We start from the raw sequence: 25,962 nt of genomic DNA, 5'->3' as shown, positions 1-25,962 counted from the left end.
ATCTGGTCTCTATATTTATCCTATATGTTCCCCAGAAATCCATGGGACTCTGAAGAAAGCAAGCACACACAGTTGCCACTTCACAACCAGAAGAAAAATGTAACTGGGTGTAGTTTTGCTTTGTTCCAATATCCCATTCCTGGTTACAATAATTGAACAATCCATAAAGGAAAAGCAATAAAGATAATATACCACAGGAAAAGTAATATTTCATAGCTTAATTGAAACTTATATTCTTTCAAGTAGACTTGTATTTGATGAGATTTCTCCTGTCTCTAATTTTATTGTGTTTCTCTTAGGTTTTTTAGTTTTATTTTTAACTTTAATTCAATCTTCAAATTATCCTGCCTGAACACGAATTTAGATCATTCATGTTCAAGCAGGATGATTTAAAGGCTGACAATTCTAGATATCTTATTAATCTGAAATATGTAAAGGAGACCTCTGTTCTACTATTCATATCTAATAAATCTAATAATAAATGACTTGCTTTGCAGACGCATCACATTTGTCAATGAGGACATAGATGCTCAGAAAAGAATTTCAAACTACTGATTTTAAAAAATCCACAAGCAGTTTGGTTTTCTTCCAACTCCCAAGAATATGAAATGCAGCTGTATTATTCCAAGAAGTTTTTCTTAACTAGAATAGAGATACCATGACAATTAAAACATTTTAAAAACTGTGCTTTTCATATATTGTTAGAATCAGGTAACTGCTACAAAATTTTCCAAAATATGTTTTGAAGTAAGTACAGTGTGGAAAACAGGGTTAACCTGTCGCATTCCTGAACTTTATGTTAAAAGTTCAAGAAACAATTACGAATGCTTTCATAATTTTTAGACTGACATTCAAAAGTGGTTAATTATTTGAAAACCCCTTCAACTTTTACCAGCTTAGCTATGTTGGTATTCAATTCTTCCTCTAGAAGTGTTTCCTAAGCTTGACCACTTCTAGGTGTGCTGACTCAAACTCCCAGAATTTTCATCAATGGCTGTGCTGATGGCAGTATTCTGGGATTTGAAGTCTACACATCTGGAAAGGGCCAAGTTTCTCAACCTCAGAAACTTTAAAATGCGTGGACTTCCCCTCCCAGAATTCCAAGACACACATCTTAAAATTGCTGAGGTTAAGAAACACTGCTTTGGATAACTGCAGTTCAGTCATTCCTGAAGTGATGTATCAATATTGTGGGGCTGGCTTTATGTACCCCCCCCCCAAAAAAAACCTGCAAAACCACCCAGGGAACAGCTAGGTTGGCATCATTCAGAGGAGCCAAAGATTCTACAGCTCCCAATAAAATTTCATTTCTGGAATGGATTATTTTGCACACCCCTCATGGAAGTGCTTTTTCTCTCATCCAAGAAGAGCTCACAACTCAATAATAATTGTAACAATTACAGTATAAATAGGATAATTATAATAACAGTTGAGCAATATCTATGGCAAATATAGGGGCAGGCTGAGCTGGTGTTCATGTAATCAAGTTCAGTCATGAACCATCCGTCATGAATAGGTTTCAAGACATGTATTTCTTCAGTAGATAAAACAGGTTTTCTTTCATGCCTTATTCAAAGCCAAGACATGACAGTCCTATAGTTATTGCTAACTCTATACTCAACAATTCTTGACCATCATCAAGCCCAAATTCTATTGCTCTAGAATAATATTCCCTAACCAGACCTTTGAAATGCACTGGGACTGCCACTCCACAAACTCATAGCCATCCTTGCCCACCAATTGCTCTAGAAATTATACCTAAAACTACCACTGGAGATCAGCAAAATATCACAGTATATATTAAAAAAGTATATTTTACTTGATATGTTCCTGGTGACCAGATCCTTGGACAGTTTTAGCACCCCAGCGCTGTTCTTTTTCACTTACATCATTCTGTAAAGTACATTGAAAAAAGGTTTTATTACAACAGTTGACCCCAGGCTTTAAGCAAGCTCCATCATTATATTTCCCTGCCATTACTAAATTTGGTCAGTTAATTAGACTAAGTACTTCATGTTGTAGCCACATCCATATTTAAGAAAACTTACAGCAGAAATCCGATAGCCTGGGACACACACACATCCTCCCAACAGCTCTTAAATTCAGAATTAATAAGCTCCTTAGATTTTCCCACTTTTAACTGTAAAAATAAACTTTTAAAGATAATTCTTAAATTTAGTTCAAAATTGTACCACAAAGTCAGGATCTGTCTCCCAATCATCAGCACCATCATCCTGGCTCAGAGTGATGCTGTGGCCTGCCGATGCTTTCCACATCTGTAATATCAGAACATGCATGAACAATATTAAATAAAGGTTCAATTTTTTTAAAAAAAATCATCTATTTACCACCATATAAAATGGCTTTTAGCTCCATAGAATCACAATGTTTTTCATTGATTAAATGCAACCAATAAGGTTAGCTTTGATAGATTTAACTGATGCCAAATTATTGCAAGAAAATTCTCAGACTAAGTTTGGAAAGAGGAAATAGTTTCCTTTAGCTATTATTCAACTTCTAAGCATAATCCCTGCCAGCTCTTCAAGGAATATCAATACTTGTGCAATTCACTCACTTTTTAAAAACACATTGTGAATATAAAAAGATATTTATCCAAATAAACACTTTATAGGCCTTCTTGTTTAGCTAATTCATTTCTGAATATTTACCGCTGGACAACTTTTCATTTTTACCATTACAAGTCTAAAAAAGTGATTAGGTCAGATAGTCTGTATATTTTATAGTAATGAACTTCCACTGCTATCATACTATTAAGCAAAGCTTTAACAAGTACACTAATACAATCATTCTACTCATGATAACTGAAGATGCCGGCCAAAATCCCATAAAGTTGATTTATGACATCTCACAAATATAATCAACCAAAATAAGGTTGTGGCCTTTCCTATATTTACCCAAGAGAAAACCCCAGTGAATTCTCTGCAGTTTATTTCAAAGAAAAAAAATCATTGGATTAAACTGCAGCAAATTAAAATGTAACCTTCAGCGATTCAACCAAAATCAGAGATGCTGAACTGGAGCAAGTATTTTCCACTTCTCTTCCGTTCTAGGTTTCAGTTTCATACCGAAGGAAGGCTGAAGGTTGTGCTCCAACGATAGCTCTTCCAATGTTCGACACCAGATGTGGTTAGCAGTGCAAAGGCTTACATTTCCTTTACTGTACCCTTTGCTTTTCCATTATAAATTGTAAATTTCTTTACAATTACTATACAGTAGGCTGGACAGAGCCTAACCATGTCATACAAGTCAGCAATGACATAGCAATTTGGGGGAGGTGGGGGGGGCAGAATGGAAAGCTCAGACAACCCAAGAGCTGCTACTACTGGTACTACTCTGACTGCTAACAGCCAAAGAAATTTAGATTCTATTCATACCATAGCAAAGAAAGAAGGCCAATAGAAGAGATTCTTTGTAGCTCGGGGTTGAACTATGGAGTCCTTAGTGCTCTCTTCGTTTACACTATTTCATTACTCAACCAGGTAATTTCTTCAGTGCCAGAAGGGAATGGGGTTTGCTCTCTGTTTATACACAGGGACTAATACTAGTCCAACAATCAAGCAGTAAATATCCCAATCAAGAAATTATCAACTCAGACAATCAAACAGTAAACAACAGCCTCATTAAGGAACTACCAAGAGGAACAAAACACTGACAGGGCAGAGCACTGAACCAAGCTCAGAAAGCACCAAGAACTCTCGCAAAGAAAGGAGAATAGCACTGTGATTTGTAGAGTTATATTTGGGGAAATAAATAGCGTAGGCAAATTAATCCAAATTATCTAGCAGTTATAATTCCTAAAAGATCCGTAATATAAAAGAAGAAGTCACTGCATTTGTACAGGAATCCCCATATTTAAGGAAGGGATTCCAAGAGAAATTTAATCTTTCTTAGTAAATTCACCTTGGTAATGGTCAGCGTGACATGTTGCTGCAGGTATTACAGGAAATCTCTCCTTTATCATTTGAGTTAATCATTTGAGACTGAGGTATGCACTGATTTTATGGCTAAGCTGCCACTGGTTCTGTGCTTTTAAAGCAGCCTGGCATGCAAACTGAAGCAGATAAAACTAAATACTGTATACTGACATAAATTACTTATTAAGAGTAATTTCTTAAGATCTAGGCAGTGTGAAAATTTCAGAAGTAAAGCAGTCTTAACTACAATTAACTTGAATGTGTGCTAATTGGTAACGGTTAATAGTGTGGAACTAAAACCAGGGATTCTATGTTCAGCCACAGACGTTCACTGGGTAATATTAGACCAGCTATTCTCTCTTAACCAACCCACCTCAGAGGGATCATGAAAGGGAAGAATGCAAGGACAGGAGCCTACACTGTTGTGAGCTTCAGCTCCTAAACAAAAGGCCAGATACAAATTGAACAAAAAATTGTCCAAACTCAAAATCTTGCTGCCCCCTCCTCCTCTCTTACAAACACTTTCTCTCAATCCTTTCCCAGTTTGGCCAGTATTTCTAACAACCCAAACTGTCCAGCACAAATAACCAGGCACATTTATTAAATTCAAAACACAGAAGAGTTTATTATTGCTACCTTCACAGAAGAATCTAGTCAACCAACAGTGAAAGCTAAATTGGCGTTAGATGAGCCTCCACAGAATTGGGGGGGGGGCTGGACTTGGGTCTCTTGTGGCAACAACACAAGGACTCCAAACTGATGACATGTTTAATAAAAAGGACCAGGAGTGACATGATAGCAGTGTTCCAATATCTAAGAGATTGCCACAAAGCCCCGCCAAAGCACCTGAAGGCAGAACAAGAAGCAATGGATAGAAACTAATCAAGGACAGAACCAATCTAGAATTAAGGAGAAATTTTCTGACAGTTAGAACAATTAATCAGTGGATTGATTGTCTCCAGAAATTGTGGGTTCTCCAAAATTGGAGGCTTTTAAGAAGACATTAGGCAACAATTTGTCTGAAATGGTATAGGGTTTCTTGCTTGCACAGGGTGTTGGACTAGAAGACTTCCAAGGTCCCTTCCAACTCTGTTGTTATTTTTCTTATTAACCCAGCCTTCTAGCTTAGCCTCCTTTTCCCTTCAAAAACGTACATTTCACAATCTCTTTTTCTTATCATAGTTTTGAAATGTACTCTGCCTTCCATAATTGTTTAGCAAGAATGTAACATCATCTTCAAAACTGAAAAACAGGGGGAGCACCAAGGCAAGTACAAAGAATGTACATTCCTGCAGGACTTTTGCAAATTCAATTTGGTCATGAGGTCAGTGTGGAGAAAGCAAATGACAAACCAAGAAAATGTACATGAAGGTCACAACCCTCTAGTCTAGGTGCAATTACTGCTAAAAGAGTAAAAAGGAACCATGGGAGGAAAAAACTGTTAAAAGCAACCAAAATATTAGGCAGTATATCTTAAATGAAACACAGAAATTTGAATTCAATTTTTGCAGATACATACTTTGCACTAAAACCCTAAGAAACCAAGATTACTTTGATCTTGAAAAGAAATTAATGTACACTTTGCATTAAAATCCCAAGACACTAAGTTTAATATTACTTTGATCTTGAAAAGAAATCAATGTACAGATAATTAAATGAACACCCCATAGATATTTAAAGCATGGCTAACCTACTGTTATATTGTTCTCAGCCTGGATGAATCAAATATCTCCTTGCCAGTAGCCCATGAGTAAGATTTTGTGTGACTTGCTGAATCACAATGAACATTCCATCCCCAAAATTCCATTCCAATCCCATTCCAAAAATCAGGTCTGATACCAAATCTACTTCTGCATTTTTGTCCCCAGAAGCAACAAAACATCCCCAACTATCCATGTAGACTTGACATATGCAAATATGCATACTAATCAATAGTGATCTCATTTAATTGAATGGCTGGCTCCATGATTTACCAGCCCACTTCTTGCAATTTTGAGTTGTCCTAATAAAATTATTGCCCTTACCCTAGAACTTGGATCCTTTTTAAAACTGATTTTTACTTTCAAGAGAAAAAAAAAGGGTTCCCACTTTTAACAATTTGCAGCTTTTAAAAGGGTGTCCTGCCTAACTGTACTTCCAAAGGGATTTTTAGGAAGGAAGCCAGCCAATTCCCCTACACCGCAGATCCAGCCCAGGAAGCATTAGTCACGAGCCTGCAGACCCGACCCGGCTTCTCCTGCCATGCCCACCCTACCTCGTGCTGATCAAGACGGGCGAAAGAGGAACCGCCACCGTCCTCTCGTCCTGCATTAACGAAGCAGGGAGGTGCGGGGAGCGAGCCAGGAATCGGCCAAATCGCATCCTCCTGATCGGGCAGGGAGGGAAGAAAAATTCGACAAAACCACCACCACCACCACCCCCTTTGATCAGCGGCCTAGGTGCTGGAGAACAAAGAGCCCTCGAAGCAAGGAAGCCAGGCAGCCCACTAGGATGCCAAGCGGCGCCCCCGCCGCCCCATCAGGCTTGCTCACAAGAGGACAGTGCTGCCTCCAGCCAAAATCGCAGGAGCGGCCCCACCTTGGGCTCCGCATCAGCGCCGCCTCTGCCCAGATTCTGATCACGGAGTCGCAAATGAGCTCCGCACCAGAATAACGCCAGGTCGAGCTTATTCTTTCCCCTTCCCTTTTTTTTAAAAAAATTATTCTTTTATTCTTCCTTTCAAACAGCACCGATTCCCGGCCGCGCCATCTATTCCGCCGGCGAAGAAAAACGAAAGAGCCGGCCGGTCCACGCTGCTCTCTCCCCCTGCGGAGGGACCGTGAAACCCTCGGCAAAGGACCCGGGTTCCTGTCACTACTTACTTTGCGGCCAGCCCACTTCTCCGATGCCCAGGCGCTTTCCTTCCCGACGCAACGCCCGCTCCTCGTTAGCCTGCTGGCCCTTCCGAGATCTGCTAGCACTGCAATTTCCGCCTTTCCCAAGATCCCGTTTCCTGTTTTTCAGCATGGCGCGTCATCAGGTGGGATATGGCCACGGCGACCCGTCGGTGCTTGGCCTTCGGTGTGGGCTTGCAGGAGGCAAAAAGACGCGGCCTCCGCATCCGTCCGTTTCCTTGGGGCGGGGAAAAAAAAAAAAAAAAAGAAAGATCCCGGAGTTCTTCGGCGTGCCTGCTCCCGTCTGCAACACGGCGGCTTGTCTGCCGGCTCGCCCAGCGGAGCGTCTGATTTTTGCCCTCCCGCGCAATTTAAAGAAGCCTTTGCCTCGAAAGAAGCAGAGCGCCTGCGCCCCCAATACTATAAATGGCACGGGGGAGGGGTGATTGGCTTTGACTTCCGATGACCCTTGCGACTCTTCCACCGGTTGTCTACCTCCCCCCCAAGGCGCACCTCCGGCCGGAGAGTTGCGAGCCCATCTGTGCACTCATCGAGCAAGGCCTTTACGAACGAGCAACCGTGTTGCCAGATGCCCAAAAGTTTTGCAGTCCAACACTTTAAAAGTAGCCCAAAAGAACGCAACCCACGAAGGTCAAAAATTCCCTTCAACTCGTCTCCCAACCGTCAACGTCGGGTTGGCTTGGCGGAGCACGCGCGCTGCGTGAAACCCGACGAAGGCGGGGATTGCGCTCGCGTGTGTTCGTGGGGAGGCATGCAAAGCAAGAGCTGAGGAGGGGGCTGGGGGGAAGGGAGAAAGGTCGCCCTATCAGTAGGGGCTTCTTGCCGGCGCATTTCTGCTTATCCGCAGGCGCAGCGGCTCGGGAGACTCCGTCTTGAGCAAAGAGTTAACTTCAGCAGGATAAGGCCGAAGCAGGAGAGCTACTACTTTAGTTAGTGCCCTCCTGCGAATCTCCCGCTTTCTGCGCCAAGTTTCTGGAAGAGTGAAGCGCTGCTATGGATTATGCCGAGCATGCGCAGAAATGTTTCAGATCCTGGGGGGGGGAAAGGGGCGCCGTTTTGGATAAATGTAGTTTTTATTTAAAAGTAACGTGCATTCATCTCATATTTGAAAAAGTAAAATGTGTTTGAAATTGCGCCTTGACAATGACTGTTTAAACATTAGAAATAATTAAGGGGCACCTGCTAAGGTGACCAACCGTCCTCCTTTAGGGAGGACAGTCCTCCTTTTGTAAGTTCTGTCCTCCCTCGAAAGTGTCCTCCTACATGTCCTCCTTTTCCATATTTGAAGACTAATCTGCAGGGCTTTTTTTCCCCTCATAGAACACTCAGAACAGCGTTCTGGCACCTTTTTTGATGGTTTTTTTTCAACTTTTGCATGAGCTGTGCTACTCCCCCATTGGCTTTTGAAAGCCAATAGGAATTGCCGGCAAACTTTGCACATGCAAGTTGTCTACAGCAGGGCTTTTCAACCTTTTTACCGATTGTACCGCTTTTAGGATATGGCGATATTCACGTACCACCTAGCAATGTGTCAAAAACTTGATGACCAAAAAAAAAAAAAAAACCCTGTTCAAAGTTGCAATTGCACTGAAATGACTTATGACCATTTTTCACATTTATGACCATTGCAGCATGCCCATTTGGACGCTTGGCAACTGATTCATATTTATAATGGTCACAGTGTTCCAGGGTCATGTGACCCCCTGCAATACAAAATTCTCCGCTGCAAATATTGCAGAAAACAATGTTATCCTTCTTTGATGTGATGAATGGAAATTCCTTATTCAATTTATCGTTGAAATGGCATTTCCTCCTTTTTAATTTTTCCATCCCTAAATGGAAATTAGTCTCCTCCAAGTATCTTTGGGACTAACTAGGAGATGGTGTAGTTGGGTAGCAGGGAGGGGTGCAAAGTTCCTGCCAATTCACCTTCGCTGTATAGAGCATGTTCTACAATTATTTGACCCTCTCGTTCATATTTTTTAAGTTTAGACAAATGTCCTAAAATCCTGGAATCATTTTTCAATAATGAAATATCTGAGATATTATGTATTTTGTACATAATCAAGCATCTATTTTTCACAGAACGATTCAAGAGATTGAAGGTGAACACATTTCAGCTACAGAAGTTTAGTCTTATTTTGAATGACTTTATCCTTCAATATAAAACTCAATTTGAATTAAAATGTCTTCCTTTAGTTATAAAAAGAAAATTGTCAGACTTAGAGGAATCAAATCCGGGCATAACGGAAAAGTTTATCAAAGAAGTGCAGAATTTTTACCAAACATGTTTTCAATATATTGAAGAACGGTCTGAAACAAATATCACAGGAAATAACAGTTTCAATGGTGTTTTTTGACTTCATCTCAAGTATATTGGACAGATATTAAATCTTGTGTTGAGTTTTTATCTAAAGAAATGCCAGATATTAAAATAGACAACAATTGTCTCTTTGAAGAAATTAGAAGGCTGAATGTATTTTTAAATTATGAAAAATTAATACAATAGGAAAATAAACACGTTGAAATTGATAAGATGGGTGGAAATATTCAGCCATTTCAAAAATGAACCTATTCCATGTGAAAATTTATTTATTCTTGTTCAATTTACATTGTGCTGCCCTGGAACTAATGCAGCAGTTGAAAGGGTTTTTTCAATTGCTAATGATTTTTGGAAAAGTGAGAAATCGAGATTGAATGTTGGTACTCTAGCTGCAGCACTTGCCGTAAAATTCAATATGAAGGATATTTCTTGTTCAGATATTTCCAATATATTGTTAGAAGATGATACATTGACAAAAAATATTCAATGGAAAAGTACTCATTTAAATAATAATAGGCATGTAAGCATAATTTCAATATAAAATGTTATTGCTACAAATGTTTTTATTATGCATTTATCATATTATAGTGTATTCTGTAATATTGTTGCAATGAATAAAATGTTTCTTTTATTTACAATATTTTTTTCTTCAATTTATTTGTGTCCTCCTTTTCATTGTAAAAAAGTTGGTCACCTTAGGCACCATGCTCCCCTACTAGAAGTCACTGGTGTTAAAGAAAATCATGAATAAAATGGTTAGATTTGCCAAATGTTAATTTAGTTAGCCTTAATTTACAATATTAAGCAATTAGGACTCATGAAACATGATTTCAGCAAAAAAAATATGCTGAAAAGCCATCTGATTTTATTCTAGGATTGATAGGATTTGGCATGTGGCATTTATTTTTATCCTGCATTTATCGTTTTTATAAATCACTCAAGGCAGTGCACATAATATTCATTCCTTCTCTTATTTTGCCCACAACAATCCTGTGAGTTGAGGTGGGCTAAGGAAGAGTGATATATGTGTATATTTATCACAGTTATATCAGTGGAACAACCTGCCTCCAGAAGCTGTGAATGCTCCAACACAGAAAATTTTTAAGAAGAGACTGGATAGCCATTTGTCTGAAATAGTATAGGGTTTCCTGCCTGAGCAGGGGGTTGGACTAGAACAGGGGTAGGCAACCTTGGCTCTTTTATGACTCGTGGACTTCACGAGTCATAAAAGAGCCAAGGTTGCCTACCCCTGGACTAGAAGATCTCCAAGGTTCCTTCCGACTTTATTATTATTATTGTAATTATTATTATTATCATTGATCATCGCACAGTCAGCCAGTATGTTCAGACTGGATTTGGCATTTTTCCTACCTATCAAGTCTTACCAAGGACCTGGGATAGGCAGATGTGGATGTTTGATGGTATCGTCCACGATATCGTCGCAGGATGGAAGCAGTTCCTAGTAAGGCCGCCTTTTGCAATTGACTAGTGGCGAATTTGTCAATGACAATGGTATTCAAGTGGTGCTCCAGTTGTTTTGGGATTGCACCCAAGGCGCCTATTACTATTGGTACTACCCTTGCTTGCTTTTGCCACAGTTTTTCTATTTCTATTTGTAGGTCTTTGTATTTTGTTATCTTCTCCAGTTCTTTCTCCTCTATTCTGCTATCTCGATGATGATGATGATGATGATACTGCCTATGAAGTGTGACTCTAGGCCATTCAAATGACTAAAACTATAAAAATATAAACACATCATGCAACTATATTAAAAAGACTGTTAAAAATTAAATAAAACGCAAGACATACTAGATTACAAATTTAAGTATTCATAAATATATATGTAGTCCTCAACTTACAACCATTCATTTAACAATGATTCAAGGTTACAACAGCCCTGGAAAAAGTGACTTACAACCTGTACCCAGTTGATACTTGGGCATCACTGACCGAGCTATCTCCAAGCCCACAGCTGAGAAATCAGTCTCTGACTTTCATTCTTATCAACCAATTAATCCCGATAGGCATTGTTCACTAGGAGCAACAAATACATAGGTATAACAAGGAAATTGTGATAGCTGAAGGGTGTAATGGTATGTAGGAATGAGTTTGTGAGACACGCGGACCTAACAATGATCAGATAAGAGGTGGTTGATTCCACAGAAGGAATAGGAACATGACAAACTAGGGACCTTTCCTAGTTTTTTTAGACTGTAAAACTGAGTGGAGAGAGATGTACTTTCAGACTTCAGACTATATTGTTAATATAATTTTACAATAAAATAGAGCTAGTACCTCTGGGTATGCTTCTTGTCTGGACTACCTCACAAGGCTAACAATGGGAATAGAGTTATTTTTGGTCTACCTCACATCTTTAGATTGTTTCCTGCCCCTACCAACCCAGTACAGGAGCATAAACTTAATGCTGGGTCCATATGATTCAGAAGGTGCCTATGATCTGAGAATAACTAAATTGTTGGCACTTGCTCGAAGCACAAGGTGATTGGAAAATGCCTAGCTGATGAAACCACCACCTAGAGAGGGTGGTCAGGAGTGACATCAACACACTGTCTTTGAAAGGTCTGTGATGTTGCACATGAGGAACACACCATAGCTAATCATCTGAGAATGGGTTCCCATTATGACCATTCAGTTTCTAGGAGTATAAGATGTCATGGCCACACATGAAATTTCCAACTACCTTTCTCCTTGTGTACATACTCTCCTAGTTGCCCTCAATTTGAGACTAAGCTACATGGATTAATATAAGGGTTTGCTAGCAGAATAAGGATCCCAAGGGAAAATGTCCTACATGCTGGACTTTTTTATCCTCTCCCTCTCCCCATCCATTGCTGCCTGCTTAATGAGTCACATATTGTGTAGCATTGCCAGTATTCTTGTGGTGCAAAGACTCATGGGGTACTAGGAATTTCCTGTTTCCACTGGGCAAAGCACCATTAACTCCCAAACTGCCAACTTATAACACAGTAGTTCAAGTATTGCTGCCGAAGACATCAATAAGGAAAGTTAATGAAATTAGCAACTACTTATCAGGTTTGTAATACAGTAGGAGGAACTGATTTACAGCTAAACTGTAAGCAGTCTAACCTGTGATACAGCATATATTTTGTGGCTAGAAATCGAACTTGAAGTCTCAACAATATTAAAAGTAGCAGACATTGCCAAACTGCATACCCACATACCAGAACAAATGAACTGTAGTGAATCCAAAATTCTATCTATGAAGAAAAAGCTAGTAGCTGAAATAATTCTGGGCAGGAAAAAGGCCTCATATGGAAAAATTTTCCTACACTTAATGCGGAATTTTTTAAATAAACTTCTCAGCCATTTATTTTGCTATAAATGTTTCTTTAACATATTCTTCACTTTTACACTACATTTGATTTCATTTTTATTTTAAAATACTTTCAGGAATTGTAAATTGCTCCTGGATTCTATGCAATGGGAAGTGATATAGAAATAATTTTAAAGATAGCTGGTATGCATTTATTACTAATTACATGAATTACAATTGGCTTCACCCTGGGCATACAGGGATTTCATGATCTTATGACTCCCTCTCCTGTTAACAAATTAAATGTCGGGGTATTCCTTTGTAGTGTAATGAAAAATGACATCTTCTCTGATGAATTTCACAAAATTCACAGGCAGGCAGGCAGGCTGCCTGCCTATTTAGAATTTGTTCCAGGCATAACCATTTCTTATTTGCTATCTGATTGGATATCAAAAGAAACTAAAAATAATTCCCCAAGTCTTGATTTGCACAGCTAGATAGGTTTAAAGTTAGCACAAATCTTTACAGTTCAGGTGAAACTAATAAACTAAAAGCTATTCTCTAAAATCCATATAAGCCTTCATCTCTGTTAACATCATTGTGGCTTATACTGACTGAGTAAATGTGAATAGTTATATTGGCATTTACAATGTACTACATTTTAAACTGCTGCACAATTATTTTTATTGTTTTACTGATTTATTTTATAGTAGGCCATTTTACTGAACTGTTTTATTGAATATTGTTTATTTTACTTCTGTTCATCGCTTTAGGTCAGGAGGAAAGGCAGCATAAAAGTAAAATAATATTTTATGTAGCTCACAAACCATTTTGCTCAGAATGAGTATCCTGCTATGCCATAAAGACAGATTAGAGATGAAGCAAAATTCCACCTTCAATGATGACAGAAAAGATGTTACCATAAAGGGAATCTGTTTGATCATTTTATATATAGCTTCAGTATAATCACAATGAAGATTAAATTCCTTAGTCTTAGTATCTAAAATTCAGATTAAGATATGCATGCATATAATCAATACTGAGCAGTAAAAAAAATTGAGTCTTCCACATTTCTTTGCTGCTATCTGATAGTCTTATCTGGATTTATGGACCTGAGATCTGGTAGATTTAATGCATACAATCATTCCTTGGAATATATCTTCTTTGAATGTATTAACATTCAGAATTTAAATTTTTTGCACAAATCATTTTGATAAGTTTATATAGTAATAGTATATCTTACATATAATATACAGAGTGTGATTTCTAAAGTGAAAAGGATCTTATAAAACTGTCTTTGCCAAAGGAAGCATTAATACGTCACAAGATATTTCATTTGCATTAATATCTGAATTACCATTTTAAAACATCTCAAGCCTCATCACAAGATAGTAACATTTTATTGGCAGTGGAAAAATGCTTCAGAAATTTATTGAAAGCAATAAATAATACTGTGATAAAAATAGTTCAAAGTACTTAGACTGTACATAATTTGTTACATTATTCAAAGTACACATAAGGTTAATAGAAAAAATAGTAACAATGAATTCAAGTTGTACAATTTAAAAAGAGCCAAAACCAAATACAGAAAAAAGACATGCCATGTATATTATTGTATAATAAATAATGCACCATGATCTGAATCTCCTCCTTGCTGGCTTCATAAGATGCTATTTAAAAATGAATGATGCATTTTCTACTTATACTGTTTGCAATGACTCAAACTATTAACAACTAAAAAATCTGCCTGGATTTAAAAACAAGCTTATAAATATATCTAAAAGATGACATAAGAAAAGTAAGGCCTTTTTAATAGTTGCACTACCACATGCCTCCATATGTTATGCTCTTAACATCTTTGTCATGAGGCAGCAGTGCATCATGATTGGTCCATTAAAAGAACTGCATTGATATCTTTTCACAAACATTTTCACATCAAAACCCAGAAAGGGAGCACTCCATGTTGCCTGTCAAGTACTCTTATGTAGTAACTATTCTTGCTTAACAGAAAATATGTAGTAACTATTCTTGCTTAACAGAAAATATTTCCGCTTATGGCTTGCTTATGCTCAATCAATGAACATAGACTGTACAAATACAGCCACAAAAAGTAGTTATAAATGACCTCATTAGGTCTCATATGTTTCATAATGTTCTACAAATTCCCACATTTATGAATATAAAGCAAATTATACTAAACAAAAGCCTTAAATAAGAATACACACTAAATAATCAAATGTTAAAAGTTTAAAAGGTACAGTTTCTAACGGAAATGGAATCAGGTACCATGCCTGTTTTGTTAATAAACATATGCCTCTCTGAAAAAAAGGAATTATTTCAATTTTTAGAGCTAGCTAGCATTTTTCAAACAGCAATATATATATATTGATATTGCTTGGTGTCATGATGTCTTTACAAAGATTGTAAAAAAAAATTCACCTTCACTTTATTAAATTCATTATTGGTAATTACAATAACTGCATAATTTACAATAAAGCCCTATATTGCTTACAGGGACAGATACATACAAGCATTACAGTACATTCAGATGAAAATACTAAAATTAACATAAAGTAATAACTTGATTGACAATTTTAATAGAAAATTAAGTAATGGGACACACATACACCCACATAAGAAACATTTAATCTAAAATACTTTTTATAGTACTCACAAATTCACCTGCTAATTAAAAACTCTGTAATAAAATATTTCAAAGTGTTGATTTAACAAGTATTAACAGATTAAAGATTTCAGCTGTTTCCAAAATGTGGTCATTGGGTTCAAAATGGTTCAGTTCATCTGTAGAAATAGTGGGGATAAACTGAAAGTAAAATAAACATATTAATTTCAGAAACTGCCATCAGTATAATGAAACAAGTAACAGCAAGTATGAAAGAAGATAATAACCTTCATCTACCAAATTTCAATCAAGAGAGGAATAAAATGCTCCCACAATCTGATTACTTGCCAAAGGAAAGTGGGAAATAAGATGACCAAGTTTAATCCTCACACCCATTCCCATGATAACTAGCAATGTGAAAGGCTTCACTTATGTGTGACAACACTTGCAAGTTACAAGAATGGCTACACATTGTATAACTTCCTTCAACCTCTCAAAATCAACTGTAAATATGACACAGAAAGAATTAGATGTAATGCCTCTTTTAGGATGATCGGGGCATATTCCATGGAAGTTTGACAATATATTGCTTGGATTAGAATATCTTAATAACAAAAGCATATACAATATAAACTGTGTATGTGGCTACCTTCCTAGACTTGCTTCCACTACTAAAATATATTTAGAACTAGCAAATATAGTATATTTAGCTGTACCAAAAAGATGTTTTATTTACTGAACGTGATCTACTTAGACAGTAATATTTGTCTAAACCAAAAATTTTAATAAACAATACAATTTATAGCCCTTTGCTCATTAGCTTAACAATAAAATATGCAACAAATATATATTTCTTGTATTTTACATATAAATAGAATGGACTGAACCAGGTTTGTTCTGAGAATGACAAACCACTTCAGCTCATGGAACGGGAGAAGCTTTCTATGTAGGGGTCAGGGAATGGTTTCTATTCTTCCCCCTTCTTTCTGCCACAGATCCTCTAACTCCTTCACTGGAGTAGTTATCCAGAATACTTTGGGAAACAAAACTGGTGAAAGCCATCACCTCATCTTGTCTCTTTCAAAAGCTAAATTTTGCCCAATGCATTTATATTAAACATAATGTAAGTTAGTTACATTGCACACAATATGAGTAAGCAAAATATTTAATTTCCATAGTCCAGGCCTAGACAAGGCTGGGCATGAAGGAGTGTGACGAGGTAGAGGGTCTGGATTTCTTCTCCGTAGCACCAGAGGGTAAGATAAGGCCAAGGAGGATGGAAGCTTGATAGAGAGAGATCCAAACTTGAAATAAGGAGGCAATTCCTGACTGTGAGAGCTATTAAGTTATGGGACGTCTTGCCTCCTAAGTCATGAGTACACCGGCACTGAAGTTTTCAAGAAAAGACTGGAACAGCCATTTATGTGGGATGGACCTTCAAAGTCCCTTTCAGTCTTATGATTCTATGACAGGATTACTAGTTCATGTAATCTGCAAACTAATTTATAAATTCATAACTCTGAATTTTACACAATGAATTCCAATTGCCCTAATCTTCAATATGCCATAGTCACTAGAGTAAAACCTTGAATACAATAAATGCATATTGTTCATCAGTGTTATCACTTTTACTTACCAACGAAAGTCTTTAACATGAATAAGTTCTTACTGTAGCAGAATCCAATCTTTGTGTTGCTGATACATTGCCTATTTCAACAACAATCAAGAAGACATGCAGAATACAGCATGCAGTTAGTATTGCACAAGAAAGTTACAAAATGTTAGCTACACAGAATGTAGCATTCCTGGTTATATCTTCGTTTTTGCAAGCTTCAGTATATATTTCAAATCACTTCTTAATATAACAGGTAGATTTTGAACATACTTAATAATCATGAATGCATGACTATTAAATGGGTTTTACTGATTGAGTTATACATCATCCCCATTCATTTGAGCAAGCTAAAATAACTTAGTTTCTCATCACAGTATAAAAAGCCAAAACTAAAAGGGAGAACACATGGTTTTGAGTATGATCCTGGAAATCTCCAGGCTGGGAAAGACTCCTATTTGAAATCCTGTAGTTCTAGTTCAAGACAATTATTTAAGTCCCTATAATAAGCAGTAGCTTTTTAACAACATTCAGAGAAGGAGAACCATCACTTTGTTAAGGCACAAGAGACCTTTCTATTATTTTATCTTTTATCTGTATTCTCTAAATATATTCACTAAGATAACATGAAATATAATTAATAAAATTATTCTGGTGCAGAGAGTAGTTAAAACATTAACCATAATTCTGAATCAGCCAAATTTGCCCACTAATGCTAATATTTAATACTAATACACTATAATATATAGTATTTATTTTTTATATATTTTTATATATAAAAAATAAAGCTTACAATTCTGATCCTAGTAGACAAAAACTGAAGACAGGTCTTAAAAGTTCAAATTGCCAGCCACACATTGTGTAGCCCCTCATCAACCAATAGACATTTAATCACTACCTGCAAAAAGCAGTCTCTAGGCTGTTAACAATGCACTGATTAAGGTGATACATACTATAGTTTTTAAATCATTTACTATTCATTTTTATTTCATATAAACTTTTTGATCTTAAAAATTTTTTGATTTTTTTGGCATTAGAAAACTTGAGGGCAGTATCAATGTGTGTGTTTATAACCTTCATTTAATGCTTTGCCCTGATAAAATGGAGATCAAGATATATAGAAAATAATCAAATATATTTTGAAATTTTCACTCTTTAAAAATTAATGACTGACTGAAAGATAAAACTTTTTTATTTGGGCCTGAATGACCTCAGGTAGTTGGGGGGGGGGGGGGAATGAAAACAACTGCAAAATTATCAAGATTGGAATCAAGAAGCAAGATAACAAAAGTAAAATAAAGATGAACAAAATAGAGCTATCAACAAGAGAAAACTAAAAGATCAGAATTTTAAAATAACATTTTAACATGCTGCTGAATGCTAGGAACACGTAGCCCGTACTCTGGTATTCTCCCATTTGGATTATTACAATGTGCTCTCTGTTGACCTGTCCTTGCATATAATTCAGATGTTGAAGTTAGTGTAGAGTGAAGTAACAAGGATGTTATCCAGAAGACCCTTCAGAGGCTATATAATACTGGTCTTACAAGAATTGCACTGAGTACTTTTATTTTGCTGGTTGAAGTTCAAGGTTGTTGTAATGTTAAGGCCCTCCATAGTTTAGACTCTGATTCCTGAAGGATTATGTACCTGTCCAAATTTTGAAGAGGCATGAGGGCATCTTTAGCATCTCAAGACTGTGAGAAGAATGTTATGCTAGAAGGATTTTTCTTTGTCATGGCTCCTAGTTGAATAACTCATCCCTGGACACTGATATCTATCTTTCAGTGTCAGATAAGGACCTTGCTTTTTACTCCCTCACTGAAGATATAGTGTCTTCTATCCCTTAAATTTCTCCTGTTAATATTACTATGATCATTATTGTGTCTTAGTATTTTTTTAAAAAATACTTATTTGTACAGTAATCCTCAACTTATAACAGTTTTAACCATGGTTCAAAGTTATGATGGCTTTAAAAAAAGTGAATTACAACTGATCCATGAAGTTATGACTGTCACACCACTTCCATAGTCATGTGATCACAATTTGTTGCTTGACAACCAGATCACATTTACAACAGATGCAGCATCTTGGGATCCTGTGATTGTGATTTGCAACCTTCCCAGCCAGCTTCAGTCAATTGGAAAAGCTGAATTCACTTAACAATTGTGTAATTTGCTTAACAATTGTGTGATTTGCTTAATGACCATTGTGAGTCACTTAACGATAAAAATGGTCGTAAAATTGGATCTGATCATGTGATGACTGTCTTGACAACCACATCACTTAGCACTTGAAATTCCAGTGCCAACTGTGGTCATAAGTCAAGGACTGCCTGTACCATATTATCTTACTGTTTAATAAATGACACAAGATATTTTGAATAATGGTGGACTATAAATACTTTCAATAAATAAATACCCAATTATATTTTAGCATTTCCCTGAAAAGATGAATTGACATTATCTTAATACAACAATAAGCTAATAAACATTTCCATTTTTTTTTTTACTTTTTCTTTTGTAAAAGGGATTTTTAAATGATAAAGACAACTGAAGATTTCATTAAACAGAGTACATGGATAGCCAGTTATTAATACTACAGGAGCACAAAATACAAATACTACAATCATTCACTAGAAATTAAAGCAATCCAGTAAGTCATGCAGAGTGAGTTTTCTACACAAAACAAATGCTTTTCAGTTCACTTACAAATTAATTCAGAAATAAATATCATGCTTAAATAATTAACGTTTTACCATCAATCTGCATCTTCTTTGGTTGCATAGAAGGTGAAGACATTGAAGTGGTAACTCTAAAATTTGCAGGGAGGGTCTCTGCTGATCCAGCAGCTAAACCCCTTATGTCCTTTGGTCTGAACTTCTTCCTCCATGACGGTGCACGTCTAAAGCTTTTATCATCATCCTGTCAAATTAACAAGCGTGCTGAGAAATCATACTAGAAAATCAACAAGACACTACAAAATTTCTATATTTGTGATATGTTACAGAAGATTATGACAGGTACCATAGCTGTATCCTTTAAGTATAAATTTACATTTTACTGGCCTTTTTACAAGAATTTACGGTCAGAATTCCCCCCCCAAATCCTAATATCCCCTTCTTTTTATAAAAATAATACTTTACTCCCCTATATCTTAGTACTTAAAGTAAATACATTTTTCTTATAAAGTCTCATAAGCTGTTACCAACAATAGAATTACATGGTAATAGATTTACATGGTAAATCAGTTTTCTGGTTTTTACTACCAAACTTGATCTCTATGGGTGGTATACCAGCACTTACATTCTCATAATGAAGTGGGAATAATGAAGTGTTCTGCATCTGCTTCTTTTAAAAATTATCAACAATCATGATGTTGATGTTATGATTCATTTTATCTGTAAAACTAGTTACTGCAATTGTTTGAGATTTCTACTCAGATTCAATAGGTTCCTCAACATTTGTAAATAGCTCAATTAAGGAAGATGTGGACATTATGGTGGTTAAAAAAACAAAGTAAATTTTGCTACCAGGATCACCACAGATTAAGTTTGAAGAGGAGTTTTACTTAGTTCTTCATATTCATTTTTATTTTATGCCACTTGTGTGACTTTTTCCCAGTGGTCTCACTTTCTTAGAATATTATAGAACTGATACACTCTTATGGCTGAATCCAAAGCATGACACCAGATTTTGATCAGTAACACTTAATCAAAACAGTATGAGATATACCATATGAAATCTTGATACAATTTACAACAGGAACTACTGCTGCTTGTTTTCTTCTCTCATGTATAGAAAGAACAGAACAATGAAAAATCTTGAAGATAAAGTGATACTGAACATGTAGTGGAGAAAGGACATTATATATTAAATTATATATTACATTAAAATTAAGGAAACAAGTTATCTAAACTATCTTTGAACACAGTGAGTCATTTTGTCTGCATTAGTAAGTACTATTAATTCTGGGTTCTATAATAGCAGAAAGAACAAAGATGGGCCATTAGTTATATGAAAACCTTATTAATATATCTTTCTGCAGTGAATGTGGTATCACATACTTCAAAATTTTTCTGTAAAGAAATATTTGATGCAGATTATTTTGGCTGCCCATATAAATAATAATTCATAAAATTAAACTTACCTCTTCAAACTTTCTGTCTGTACCCATCACAAGAAGATTATTAAATTCCCTTTCCAAGACAGCACGAGCCTAAATTAAAAATAATTACAAAACTTAAAAATATTTCAAACATTTGAGCTACACTTTGAGAATTTAGATTTACAAAATTTATATAATTTAAATGTTCAAACAAAATAGTATTTTCCTGGGTTTATGATACCATTCTTTGAATACTTCAAAGAATGTCATATAAAAAGTCAAAACTAGTATTCTCCCTTTTCAGAATGCCAAACTCAGAATAATGGGTTTAAATTGCAGACTGCAAAAATACCTAACAATTACTTTTGACAAGTGCAACCAATTAGTCAAAAGTTAGTAAGCTTCCCTTCACTGGATACAGGGCAGAAACTAGCCAGCCGTCTAACTAGACTATTTAATTGGGGGTTTTGCATTGAGCAGGTATTCACCATGACAATTAAAATGTCTGCTTGCACCTCTATGATTCTAATTATCATCAGTGAATCTGCTTTGATTTTTGACTGTCACAGCTCTCAGATAAAACACAGTAACAAAAATAAAATTCAGGCATGTCAGATTGAAGTGTGAAAAGTCTTCTTGAAATAGTTAATCAAAAAAATTCTCATTGCTTCAGTATTAAATATCATAAAGTTCCAAATATACCTTGTGAATAAAAACGCCCATCAAGTGATATTATTATAATTACCTGTGTATTCTGAGTGGGTATTTGTAAAGACAGAGCTAATGCATTGTGATCAAAAGTTTCATCTAAGGCCAGAAGTGCACCATGAACTCCACTTTCTATAAGATTATTTGCATATTCTTTAAGGCCAATTGATACCACCCAGTGAATCATCCTGTCATTGCTCCAAACAAGGACATCTATATAAGGAAAAATAAATATTTAAGTCATCAAATAATTGATCATGTGTACTTGCCAAAGATTAAAGGATGAGTTCAGATTTCTATACTATTCAATGATATAAGATTCAGTGGAATCTCCAACTGCTCTCACTGATTTCCCCTTCCAGTACCTCCCACACTGTTGCAGAAACTTCCCTCAACCTTCAAAACAAATCTATAAAAGCACATAGAAGGAAGAAATGGCAAAACTAGTTCTATTTCTTTCAGTGGAACAGTCTTAATAGTTTCACCAGTAATCTGAATGAAAGCCCAACATTTACTGGGAGGAGGGAGAGGGGGGGCTGATAGATCGTTGGGCTACTGTCCTACTGAACATCAAAGTTCAGAAAAAAATAGTTTTACACATTTGGACTTTGTGCTCACAAGATGTACAATTTATTTGATGAAGTATTTTCATATGAACCACAATTTGTAGTTCAAATAGGAGTGAAAGTACTTAAGGAATGAAGTCATATTTTGGTGTTAGTACATTATAGCTATTTTATTTTTTCCCAGTATTTATTAGACTTGCATTTTAACAATAGATGACAAAAACAGTTATAACTGATAAATTCTCCAAGTTTCATTAACCGAGGTGGCGCAGCAGTTAGAGTGCAGTACTGCAGGCCACTTTAGCTGACTGTGTTCAGCAGGTCAGCGGTTCAAATCTCACCGGCTCAAGGTTGACTCAGCCTTCCATCCTTCCGAGGTAGGTAAAATGATACACACACACACACACACACACACACACACACACATTGCTTACTGGTGTACACCGCTTAGAGAGTGCTTGCACTTAAAGCGGTATATAAGTCTCATAAAAATAAAATAAATAAAATAAAATAAATAAAACTGCACTATAATATTGCTAATAAAGTTTTCATAGACTACATTTTTTAAAAGAATTAAGTTTATGCTCATTTAACATACATTAGAGCCTGTTTTATCAATCATGCTAAGCCTAGTTTGGGCTTAGCATAATGTGTGAAGCCAGCTATTGTGGATTATTATTATGATGCGTATAAATAAAATCCTAGCTTTGTAGAGTATATGAATGTAGCCACTAAATAAAGCATAAGGGAAGGGAAGGGAAGGATATTTAAAAGATAGAAACTCCATGGACTTATTAATTCCCCTTTCTAGCTGTATACCTGAGCTGCACTGATTAGTCCATAAAAAGCTTTCTGAAAGCTGGCACAGAGTTAAGGAAGACAAGTTTCATTGTTCAGGATGTATTATACACAATTAATAAGCCTGAATAGTTTTATTTACTTTATAGTTTATTGTCTCTCAATATGCTTAATATAAACATCTTAAGAACAAAGAAATTATATAATGCTATTGCTTGGTTAAACAAACTGAACATAGGATCAATAATAAGAAGTTGGGCATTTTATGGTAATCCTGCATAAAACCTAAGAAGCATCTTTGAGAATATTTACAACTATGCAGTCTTTTAATCAATGGAAAACCACTGTATTAAGATAACTTTATTATTTATTATATTTATCACATTTATTTCCTATCCTTTTTTTTTAAACGACTCAGGACAGCATACATAGTGCTATCCCCACAACAACCATTCAGTGAGATGAGTTGGGCACTAGTCCAGGGTCACTTAACCGGTGTCTATGCCTAAGAGAAGCTTAGAATTCAGTCTCTTGTTCTCTAGTGCAGTGCCTTAACTGCTATGCCAAACTGGCTTGGTCCTGAAGTTGTATTAAATTTAATAAATTATTAACAGCATCAAAACCAGAAAAGCAAAAGTCTACCTTTAATTTCATTCAGGCTTCCTTCTCTTCTTCTTTCAAGTTCTTTTCGGTCATAATTTAATCTTCGGAGAGACATAATGCCACACTGGAAGCTATTTCTTTAAAAGTGTTTAAAAAAAATATAAGAGATTAAGCACTGCAATTGAAATGTTTATTATTAATTACTATTTTAAATATATTTACCTGTGAAAACTGTCTACCATTTTAAGTTGACCACGAAGATCTTTTTTAGTTAAATGGTCCAACATTCTAGCATCAACTAAACATTCCATAAAATAACTGCGATACTGAGGAAGCCCCAAACTAGGAAGCCATTCATTGCCAATCCATTCGTGGTTCATATCACCATAGGCTAAAGTCTATAAAAAAAATACAGCAAGGGATTATTTGAAATAAGGAACTTTTACATATAAATTGGGGACTGAATCCAGCATTTTTCTCTACTGATAGGAACTGCTCTAAGCAGAGACTTGTTTTTCTGACAGAATAAAAGATGTTAACTGTTCTAGTTTTTAATCACCTATCGCTCCTAGCATCCTGTCAGTAAACCATCGGGAGAATGTCTCGCTGCGAGGTCACTCTGGGTGGCTCACAACATTAAACAATAAGGCTATAAAATATAAATACATATTTAAACATTTAAATTTATTGTTTTTAATATGGGAAGCCGACCAGAATCACCTTGCAGCAAGATGGGTGGCAAACAAATTTAATAAATACATGTCAATTTCTAAAGTCTTTTAATATTTCAAAAATTATTCAGAATATGAATATTTAAATAAGAATTATTCTGAAGAAAAACTAATTGATGTGTTTCTGTTAAATATATAAATAAGCACTGAAAATTGGATTTTATGATTTAATAAATTTTAGCTAACGCTTAAACACGTAAAAGAAAAGTCTCCAACCTGAGCCCAGCTTCCTTCCTCATCTTCCTGACGTTAGGTAGTTAGAAAAAGTAAAAGGACATACAATGTTAGTATTATAAGTTTAGTAATTTAAGTAAATTCAAGCTAATGGCTACAATCCAGGGAGATAAATAACCTTGTAAATCTGTATTAAGTTTTTCTCAATAGACATTTTATCTCTGCATGATTTATTAATTGTACTTATCTATCCCCAAACAGTAAATATTTTAGAGCGTAAAATTATTCTCCTGGATTGTGGTCATATTTCAATAGTGAAAAAAGCAACATGCTATTTCAAGATAAAAGAACCATGCATCCAAAATTGTGCATATATGCATTTTTCTGAATATATTTATATCTTCAGGAAGACTGAGATACCACATACTGCTTTATTTTTCCACACAAGAAGCAACCTCTATATAAAAACTCAAGGAAAAATTTTAAGGAGTGGCATCTCGTACAATTAATGCATTGATCTTCTTTGAAATATACACAGGCAAATGTTCTATTCTCCTCTAAGCTACACAATGATCTTGGTGGAAAAACATTTTACAGTATGGCTGATAAATTTCAAATGGGTTAGTCATTAAAATCAATCATAATTAAGAATCTAGCTACATTAATATTTCTATTTTTCCAGATGTATATGATTCAAGCAATCAAGAAGTAGAAGCACTTCCACAACTAACCGTTTGTGGTGTAGATGTAAGATTTTCCATTTCTTCGTGCGTTACCCAGACATTTCCTGTAGTCTAAAATGACCCCATAGTGAAACAATCACATCCAATGAAAGGAAAGCAGTAACAAAGAGGAAAGGTTGCAGAATATATAAGCAACAGATGTGTTTAAGGAGCAGGCATGGGCAAAAGCAAGTTTCAAGACCATTAAGTATAAGCTGATGTGAAAAGCAAGCCCCACAGGTAAATACATTTATCTCTATTAAATGCAAAACTATATTTTTAAAAAAGGGTAATAAATAAAATTGCTACATTATGGCTTCCAGACATAATATTTACACTGAGTATTCCAATTATATTTTGAGAGTGCTTCAGTTGCTTTTAAGTTATTTGCCAAATATCTATTTTCTGTTCCGAAAATATAATATACAGTACTTTAGCAAATCAGGTCCTCTTGTGCACATTCATCCCACATTTTCTAGCTTATGGTAATTAACAACAAAATTGTGGTTTGCACTTCTCTAGCCTAGGATTGCAAACCATTTTCAAACTGATTTGTGATCCTGGATTTAAGAACAAGTACAAACCACATTTTACTAATAGAACACAAGCAGAATATATTTTATTACAAATTAGATAGTAAGTATAACATGCAAGCTCAAGATTTAATTATGTACCAGTAAGCCATTATTTGGCACTTTACATTAACCACCCAAGGGAATTTAGAAGTTGTTTTCTAAGATCCAATTATTCTTTAATTGCCCCAATTTTCTGTCAAATCAGTATTTTTTCCACAGTTATTTTCATAAGAGGAAAGCCTGTCATCCAAATGTTTTAAAATTGCAGTTCACAAAATATCCAGTCAGTCTAACTG

General features: G+C 35.7%; 2 protein-coding genes across 9 annotated transcripts in view; both read right to left on the bottom strand.

Moving 5' to 3' along the window:
- CTTN (cortactin) overlaps window positions 1-7,501 on the bottom strand; it is a 33,118-nt gene extending 25,617 nt beyond the window's left edge. Inside the window, exons 1-3 of one of the 2 annotated variants that reach the window (XM_039356844.1) lie at window positions 6,797-7,501; window positions 2,193-2,276; window positions 1,820-1,893 (exon numbers count right to left, since the gene is read on the bottom strand). In XM_039356844.1, the coding sequence (XP_039212778.1) occupies window positions 1,820-1,893; window positions 2,193-2,276 (158 nt within the window). In that variant the 5' untranslated portion in view covers window positions 6,797-7,501. The remainder of the gene's footprint in view (window positions 1-1,819; window positions 1,894-2,192; window positions 2,277-6,796) is intronic. The other variant, XM_039356845.1, reaches the window with a different exon arrangement.
- A 5,877-nt stretch (window positions 7,502-13,378) lies between these two features.
- Window positions 13,379-25,962, bottom strand: part of PPFIA1 (PTPRF interacting protein alpha 1) — a 58,569-nt gene continuing 45,985 nt past the window's right edge. For 3 of the 7 annotated variants that reach the window (XM_039356815.1, XM_039356817.1, XM_039356821.1), the window contains 9 exons: window positions 25,101-25,163; window positions 24,412-24,438; window positions 23,687-23,862; window positions 23,504-23,601; window positions 21,535-21,710; window positions 20,832-20,900; window positions 19,441-19,606; window positions 16,707-16,777; window positions 13,379-15,271 (listed from right to left, as the gene is read on the bottom strand). In XM_039356815.1, the coding sequence (XP_039212749.1) occupies window positions 16,719-16,777; window positions 19,441-19,606; window positions 20,832-20,900; window positions 21,535-21,710; window positions 23,504-23,601; window positions 23,687-23,862; window positions 24,412-24,438; window positions 25,101-25,163 (834 nt within the window). In that variant the 3' untranslated portion in view covers window positions 13,379-15,271; window positions 16,707-16,718. The remainder of the gene's footprint in view (window positions 15,272-16,706; window positions 16,778-19,440; window positions 19,607-20,831; window positions 20,901-21,534; window positions 21,711-23,503; window positions 23,602-23,686; window positions 23,863-24,411; window positions 24,439-25,100; window positions 25,164-25,962) is intronic. The other 4 variants (XM_039356818.1, XM_039356816.1, XM_039356819.1 and 1 more) reach the window with 4 other exon arrangements.

The sequence above is a fragment of the Crotalus tigris genome, unplaced genomic scaffold (genome assembly GCF_016545835.1).
Source record: "Crotalus tigris isolate CLP2741 ecotype Arizona unplaced genomic scaffold, ASM1654583v1 scf7180000018831.1652172, whole genome shotgun sequence".
Lineage (NCBI taxonomy): Eukaryota > Metazoa > Chordata > Lepidosauria > Squamata > Viperidae > Crotalus > Crotalus tigris.
Note: the sequence above shows the minus strand (reverse complement) of the source record. Positions and strands in the feature narration are given on the sequence as shown.